Source organism: Belonocnema kinseyi, chromosome 8 (assembly GCF_010883055.1).
Source record: "Belonocnema kinseyi isolate 2016_QV_RU_SX_M_011 chromosome 8, B_treatae_v1, whole genome shotgun sequence".
Taxonomy (NCBI): domain Eukaryota; kingdom Metazoa; phylum Arthropoda; class Insecta; order Hymenoptera; family Cynipidae; genus Belonocnema; species Belonocnema kinseyi.
Genome location: NC_046664.1, coordinates 92,429,481 through 92,438,660, shown reverse-complemented (window position 1 = coordinate 92,438,660; position 9,180 = coordinate 92,429,481). Strand labels below are relative to the sequence as shown.

The 9,180-nt window shown below is 30.9% G+C and overlaps 1 protein-coding gene across 1 annotated transcript; it reads right to left on the bottom strand.

Moving 5' to 3' along the window:
• Nucleotides 1–201: 201 nt before the first annotated feature.
• LOC117178092 (DNA-binding protein Ikaros-like) lies at nt 202–6,298 on the bottom strand. Its single transcript, XM_033369332.1, has 4 exons — nt 5,942–6,298; nt 4,792–4,861; nt 4,229–4,708; nt 202–1,268 (listed from the first exon to the last, which is right to left on the bottom strand). The coding sequence occupies exons 1-4, from the start codon at nt 6,037–6,039 to the stop codon at nt 774–776; spliced, it is 1,143 nt and encodes a 380-aa protein (XP_033225223.1). The 5' UTR covers nt 6,040–6,298; the 3' UTR covers nt 202–773.
• Between the last annotated feature and the right edge of the window lie 2,882 nt (nt 6,299–9,180).

The window sequence follows — 9,180 nt, the reverse complement described above, 5'->3', positions numbered from 1 at the left end:
ATTTTACTAACTTATATGCAGAAAAAAAGTGAGCGGAAAAACCGGAGCTTTAATCTGGACAAAAGTAATGAACCTTACAATTAGATTAATATATATAATAAATAATAATAAATAAGACTGTTATTAAATAATAAAACAGAAACAGGTTGATAAAAATAAAAAGTAAAGATTTATTAACATGCGAATATTTATTATCAGTTTTAAAAGTATATAACACCCATTTATTCAATTTAGATTAGAATCTGCCACGCATACATCACATATTTTCCTACAATTAAATTTGTACAGCCTATAAATAACTTCTTATATTTATGTATGTGTATAATTTCTTTTTTTGTATTTTTATTTATATAAATATATACAAATGTACATAAGGGTTGCTCGAAACCGCTTTTTTTAAAGGGCAACGTCCCCACATTTCATTTAAATAATTTAAAATTAATTAATCAATGATAATAAATATTTCACTAGACCAATATTAATAATTTCAAGTAAAAAAAAGACGAGAATACTTCCCCATCACATGTTTTCAAGCCCTAACAAATAATTCTAAAAACTCAAAAACGTGATTTTCCCCATGCATTTTACATGGGAAACTTCAAGCCAAAGCCGACACCTCTTTAAATTGAAAAAATTAAAAAAGGGGAATTTCTTTTTCGAATGAAATGGAGGAATCGTTGCCCAAAGATTTGAGTATCGTAGATACGAATACGGATGGATAATATCAATACAAGCGAGCTGTAATTCAATTCAGGGAACTACTACTTTGTTCATCATCGGTTGCCACTTCCATGACGTGTTTTTCCAGATTTGCTAAGGTCAAGAGGAACGATTTCTTCATGGACATAATAATCTTGATATTTTGACACCTGATTCCTCCTTATATCAGGAACCCCTATAACGCCCTTATCGTTGTCCTGAATATAATTTTCTTCTGAGATTTTGAGATTTATAGGAGACTCGCTCGGAACCTGCACGCTGCTTGTGGCATTCCCATTCACCGCTTCTTCCGCAGTTATGCTGCCATGATAAAAACCAGAATTAATCGACGGAGGCCCAGAAGAAAATATGTTGCCAGCCATTGCTTTTATGAAATGTGTCATATGGTAGGGAAGATCATTTATTCCGTTTATCCCAAGTGTGTTGTCTATAGCACCCAAATTCACATGCGTTGTCATTGGCGACAGTGCTGAAATCTGTACCGCTGGGACCATTTTCGAAGACATCATTTGGGAATAAAGCAGCCTCGTCACGTGGTCCGTCTGATACTGAAATAAGCAATTGTTGTTTCAATATTTAATTTTTAATGTTATTATAATCAATTGTTATTATTAGTATTTTTAATTTGAGTTCTAATTTCTCCAACTATTGGAAAATCGCAATATAGGCAGTTTTAAATCTGTTAAAACTTTAATATGAATTGCTTTCGTTTAATATTGTGTCATTCCAGTTAAGAATGTTTTATAAATAACTTATTTTAAATTATTTACAATTAAAACATTCATAATTAGAAATCGAAAATTTTATTTCTTGCAATAATAAAAATTATAATGAACTTCTCATTATTTACTCTTCCAAATTATGTATTTTAATTTAAGATTTTAATCATTTTCAAATAAAAATTAAGACATAAGAATGATAACTGGATAAAAACCATAAATAAAAAATATGCCTAGGGCGCACGGGGGCACACTCTCGAGCTTCGCGCTCGTCTTCGTACGTTTAATGCGTACACTTTAACTACATTTTTTCAAATATCATAAATATTATAACTTAAATCGAAAACTGTGATTTAAACTTCTGAGGAATTACAGCCATAAATTGTAACTGCAATTTTTTTCGATTTGTTTTTTAAAGTATGTTCTCAAAGCACCTACGCCTTTGACGATTACATTCTCATTATGACACTCGCGCTTCGCGCTCCATAATTTTTGTCGCAATTGTAAAACTTCATCAAGATAATGCATAAATCTTGTTCAAATATACTAAAAACAACGCTTTAACCTTAAGGATCTCTTTAAAAAAAATTGTATATTTTTGAAAATGATCCAGCGCTTCGAACTTTTGTCTAATTCAGAAATTTCATGAGAATAGTTTCAAAATACTTTTCCGGACCTATTAAATATAAGCAATAAATTCATTTTTTGATATGAAAAAACGTTGAAAAATGTTCACACTGGAATTAAAAAATTTATGGAAATTTATTAGAACGAAAACTGGATAAGGATTAACACAAAACATTATTTCTATACATGATGCAAAAACGATTCTAAAAATATAAAAACCAACTCTAACCAAAAATGTCTTCGAATAGTTGGGCAGTAACCTTCTTGAGCCTGTGACAAGATTTTATAATTGATAATAATAATAATAATAATAATAATAATAATAATAAAATACGTACATACATCATATTTATCAATAAATAATATAATGTTAAATCTTTAAAAAACATAATTTCGAAAAACTGGTCCTTATACAGTCATTACAATTTGAATAATGTATTTGACAGAATTTTATTTCACAAATTTGGAAACGGTTGAAATATGTAGTTTCAGATAGTACTGGAGCTTTTGATTTTATAATACTTTTGATCAAATATTTTTCAGTTTTGTATACTACGAGTGTGCAATTATTTTGATTACATGAGAACTTTTTTAATATTGGAAATACAACATTATTCTATTTCATGAAATTATTCGCGTAACTGATCTTTTTACGGCCTCTCTAAATTTCTGCAAATAAGATTTTCGGCAAGACAGAAAAGCATTGAAAGTGTTAGTTCGTTCTCATTAATAAAAACCCTCCCTATATCTGCTATCTGAAATAAAAACCTAGAAAGTGACATTTGCCATAGACACTATTTTCCGATACATGCACATGAGAAAATTACCTCTATGGCAAAAGTCACATACTAGGTAATGCTAAGTTATGCTCAATTCCTTCTATAAAAGAATAATACTTCAAACAATTTTAAAAGATCATGAGAGATTTCTCAACATTTTAATAGATTTCGGATTTGGAATTCTTCTAAATCAAAATTATTTTTCGAAATTCTCGTTTAATGTCAAAAATTCTCAGTTCCAAGTCAAATAACAATTCTTTACGAAAGTGTCTTATCTTAAAAGTAGAAACTATAATTATTTACCGACATTCGCTGTTCCAAGTCACAATTATGTTTATTTCTAAAAACGCACTTTTACAAGTCCAAAAGTAAAATTTGGTATTGTTCTTGAAATTTCCTGTTCTAAAATGAATCTAAAATGAAAATTTTCATTCTTTATGGAAATTCTCAGTTCCGAATCAGAATTATAATTTTTTCGGAAATTTCCTGTTCGAAGTCATGATTATAGTAATTATTAAATTTACGTATATTTGTTTGTTTATTTCTTTTATTTATTCCCTGTTCCAACTAAGAATGATGATTTTTTTCTAAAATACCCTATTCGGAAAATGTGACAATGTTGATGATTGGTATTTCCCAATCAACAATATTCCCGATAATTTCCATGTTTTCCCAGTCATGTCACACTTTGGAGTCATCCACTTGCTAACGACATTGTAAAAATTATTTGGCTTAAGACAATCGCAGGGTACCGCAGCCTGCTTGATCCCTCGGCGACCCTTTTCTATTGTTCAGCTCTGGATTCGGTGTCAAAGCGGGACGGTTCTCAACCGGCGGCTTCTGCATTATGTTACATGGGACATATAAACGTAATATAGTGTATGAACTCCTACCATGGAGGTCAGTGCCTTCAATTTTGGTCCGATTTAAACTTTTTCCGTTTTAAATGAAAGTACACTACATTCCAAAGAGCTTGGCGCTCCAAAGTTTTGTTTCTCCTATTTTTTAAATACTTAATTTAGTACAAATAGTATTAAAAGTTATTTAAGTAACGTACGTCCCTTTTTTCTTTAAGTAACGTACGTTAAAGTGCATTTTAGATGCCTAAATATTTTAACACGGCAACGCGCCTTCAACTCGACCACCATGGTAGGGCAAAACATAATTCATACACTATACAGTATAGAGTTATACACGGTTTAAATGTCCCCTATAACGTAATTCAGAATCCGCCGGTTGAGAGCCGTCCAGCTTCGAGACCGAGTCCAGTGCTGGACAATAGAAAAGGTTCGCCGCTGGATCAAGCAGACTGCGGTATCCCCAGATCGTCTTCAGCCAATTATTTTGTAAATTTTCTGTTTAATTATAACTAAAAGTGCTTACCTGAGCATCAGCTAGGGATATATTATCACCTTGCGTCTTCTTAGGGTGCCGCTTTGGTCCCCTCTTGGTTCCGTAAATGTCGACAACAGGCTCTGGATTAATCGTCCCGTCTGGATGGAAAACCATTCCTGGCTTGTGTTGTAGCTTCCTCAGATGAATCTTGAGCGTATACAAGTATTTTGTGGCATACGGACAATCAGCACAATTGTATTGATAGACATACGAGTGGGATTTCATGTGACTGTTGAGCATTGAGTTGCTGACACAGGAGTACGGGCACTTTTCACACTTAAAGGGTTTCGAACCAAAGTGATTTCTAACATGGTACTCGAGGTGGTGCTTGAATTCCGTTACGAAATTACATATCGGACAAGTGCGCATTTTCTCAGGTTTTATGTGAATCCGCGAATGGTTCCACAAATCTTCTTTCGTGCTGAATGCGTAGGCGCAAGTCTTGCACTTGAAGACTTTCGGATTTTGCTATAATATAATGTATTCAGGTGTTAGAAAATACTCAAAGTAAGAATAAGATTTAAACAATTTAAACATTTGAATTCGATTACCTCAAGTATTACACGTTCCAAATCAGCATTCACATTTCCCGCAGTTTCCCAATCGTGCCTCGTCACATTACTGAAAATTGATAATGACAATTATAGATAGAATGTACAAATCCATTATAATACGCAGGGTAGAAAAAATCTCGGAAATAGCTAACTGATATATGAAGAACTGCACACACTAAAAAGTTGTATATCTCTGTCAAAAATGCATGTATTAAAAAAAATCCAGCGTGGTTTTAAAGTTTGAGTCAATACATTTCGTATAAAATTGACTTTGTAAAAAAAAATTAATATTGAGTTTAATTTAAACAAAATAAAAATTAAATAGATGCATCTTTATACTTTCTTTAAAACGAGCCCAAGATGACATTTTTTAATCGAGCCGTTTTAAAGTTATCACAATTTGTTTGAAATAAAAAAAACTGTTTTTCAATGCTGAATATATACGTATTTGCAAAGAAAAAATCATATTGGGGAAAATTTTTCGTATTCAATTTCTAATTTTTTAAAATGAATGGTGTATAAGTTTTATACATAATAAAATATTTTAGTTAGTTACCACATTTGTAACTATATTTTTGATCTATAAAAAAAAGAATATCCATATTATTATCAAAGAAGGCTTATTTTTTACAAATACACATCTATTTCATTTTGATTTTGTGAAATCTACAAGTTCGTAAAAAAATAATCCACGTTTATTTGGGGGCAAAAGAATGTGAAAACAAATTGATTTTTTACTATAAAAAACTCCATTTTCATTTTTTTTGTTGTTGAAAAAAATCAATTGAATCGGAAAGGTGCAGGCTCAAACTTAAAACTATGTTGGCTTTTTTCAAAAAGATGACTTTTTTATACATATAAAATTTTATTTCCACCCATTTCACTCACGGTAGGCAATAATACTCTTTGACCGAGTGTACGTGTTTCGAATTAAATGTAATTTAAAGTTGATATAATTCGAAAACTGCTTGATGTTACCCAGAAAGATATAAAATCGTATATATTTGAAAACGTGATATTAAATATAATTATATGTTACGTTAAATAGCAAAAAATGTCTCGAAATAAAATTTTAATGCCCCCAGTCATGGCCTGAAAAAGATTTTAATATCTTATATGAAACAAATTCAATCCAAGCTTTACATACCTTTGATACGTTTCTTCTGACGAATTTGAATTTTTAGATGAATTCATTGGACTGAAGGAATCTGGTGGTCCATAAACGAAATCACAATGTGACATCATAGTAGAAAAATACACTTTTCAATCACTTCCGTTTCGCAGATTTTATGGAAATCACTCAACACACAAGTGCACAGTCCAAATGCAAACTTAAAGCTGGTGTTAACTCTATGCCTGTAGTTGACTAACTGATTATCAATGATCAGAAGGGCTTCCAAAACTCAAAATGCACTTCTGCACCGGTATACTTATAAGAAAAGGGGCAAGTACCCTCTGGATTTACAGTTCACAAATTGACAGTACCGCCAATTTCTCTATAGAAAATGGGAGGGAATAACGTGTCCCAAACCTGAAATCTTCCCTGAGGGTCACCAGTTAAAATCAACTACAACAAAGATATTGACTCCTTCTGAAATTTGCAGGACCTTTAACCCACCCTCTCTTTTCATTTTCTTGCACCTCCTTATTTCCTTTCATTTCAATTCATTTCGACGAATTTAAAACATTTTATTTAATTGTTCATTTAATGGTTTATTTAAATATTTGCATTTTGTTTTAATGATGCAAACTATTTCTGTGCTTTGATTAATCAATTGAGTTGTTACTATATATTTTTGGGTTGCGTCTGGTAAAACGGAATCTTCAGTTAGAATTGATTAAAATTGTTAAAATGAGAATCTTAGATAAGACTTGTACATTTGAAGATACAGTAAGGTGCGTTTTGAATTTTCAAATGCGGAGGGAGGGCGAAATTACATGTTTGACCCCCAGTCACTTAGTTTGGAATTCTGTTCCAAAAGAAAGATGCTTTTATTTTTTAGACTTTTAAGCAGGGAAATTTCAAATCCTGGCGGTATAAACATCCAATCAGTATATATTCTGTAATAGTTGAAACCTTGATAAGAATTTATATGAAATGTTAAGATTTTTAGGAATGAGTTGGAAAGTTTTAAAGATTTGCACGAAAAATTCAAAAATATATAATCTTAAAATACAATCGTTCCTCGATTTTTCAATGAGCATTCAAAATTGTCGGTAAATAAAATTCCAGCCATTTTAAAATTACCGACAAAAGTTTGCCGATTCTTCTGGTAGTTTGTGATCATTATGTTACGCTATGTGCAATTTTATAAGAAAATCTAGGAAAATTGATGTCCCCAAAATGTATATTTAATTTCTGATACATTTTTGGTTAGATTGCAGAATAGGTGCGTCACCTCTATTTTGGCAGGAAAAACAGTTTTTTGTTGGCAACAAACTATTAGAATCTTTAGTTGAACGATAAGTGAATTGGTTTGATGAGGCAAAAATTAAAAATTATTGTTACTTTTGTTACTATGATGTCGCAAATATAGGTCTGTCACGATATATCGCAATGATCATATTTAACGAGAAGTTGGAAATGGGCAGTGATTTTCCCGCCCCTACGATACGTTGGAAAAGGGTAGGATTTTGATACAATTATTTTTGTTTTCTGTTAAAGGAGTGTTTCTGGCCATTTATATGTTTAAAAGCACCTAAACCGTGAGTTAAATATGGACATTCTGATATCGTGACATACACATATTTAAGTTATCGTAGTAACAAAAAGTAACAATAATTTTAAACTTCAGTCTGGTCAAATCGCTTTATTTATCGTTCAGTTAAAGATTCTAATAATCTTTTGCAGACAAATACCATTTTTCCAGCCGAAAAATTGGTGACGCCCCTATTATGCAATTGCACTCATTTTTTTCTCAAAAATTCGGAATTACTATAAATTCTGAAAAAGAATTACAATTATGTAAAAAATATGTATAAAATTCTCGACCCCAGAATCCTATTAATGTTAAAAGTTTTTTAACAGCGAAGTGAATTTTACTTTTTAAAAATAAATATCCAACAATAAGAAACATTGAAGAAATGTGCCTTACTTTTATTATATAATAAAAATGTCATTCATTCACATAAGAAATTTCATCTGAGAGGAAAAAAATAAAATTGTTATATGATATATTTCTAACAAAATTTATGTTTTGACATATTCATTTTTTCCAAAAAAATATCCAGTTAACGAAATCCATAAATTGTTGCACAGGAACAGTATTTTGCATTTTTAAATCCAAAAACAATAACTCAAAATATTATATAACAATATAAATATGCAGCTTGTTATTCTGACTGACCTGTTGATTGCATTTACTGGTAAATACTTCTGGCTACTGGCCACTGTCTAAATCCAGTGGCTATTGTCTTCATTTTCACAATTCTACCTGACAATGGACTACAATACAATATGGCAAGACGAACCGTAATAAAGTCAAAGTTTAACGTTAAGCTTTTCTTTTATACCTTTTCTCATTATAAGTGGAATGTAAATTGTAAATCTAAATCTATAGACGAAATACGAATTATCCTCAACAGAAATAAATGTATGGTAGCATAAAGTTTATTGCTGAATACTGTATAATCTTTATATTTTACAAGATTCTACAAATGGGCAGTCGTCATTTCCTCCACGGCTACCTGCGTGTCCCTCCCCTTCCAGTGTGCAACGACACTACCCCTCACTGGATTCGAACTTGCTCCTGGCCCTCGATGATACATCCCCTGTGGAGATAATCAGTTAAATATCCAAAATTAGATTATTTCCAATCTAATAATGTATGAATATAATATATGAACATTTTATGGACGAAAAATTATACAATTTTCCACTTTTGGTCAATTATATACATACAATACAATGATAAATAATGAATAAATAAAAACAATAAATACAATTTTGCACTTTTTAAGTTATCTTGAATTAATAATAATTGATTCAAGTTAACAAAAGTAAGTGCTTGAAGAAGTTATTATTATTATTTATAAAAATATTCTCTTACAGTGATTCTCGTATGTTGCAGTTTTTTCTACAAATTTTCACTTTTAATCCACTTTTAAATTGTAGTGAGATAATAATTAATTTAAGTTAACAAACGTGAGTGTGTCAAGAACTTATTATTTTGTAGAAACTGTTGATGTGTGTTGTTAGCTTTAGGGCCAGGTGAATTGACATCAATTAAGTTGTTTCACACGTTTCGGCCCACAATGGTGGCCCTCATCAGTGAGTTTTAATCAATCTCTGAAAAGTATATCATGTCTTGTAGGTACACAGTTTTGCAATTAGAAGTGTTATTCTTTGGTTAATATCTCAGTTTTTAAATTATATACATTCTTTAA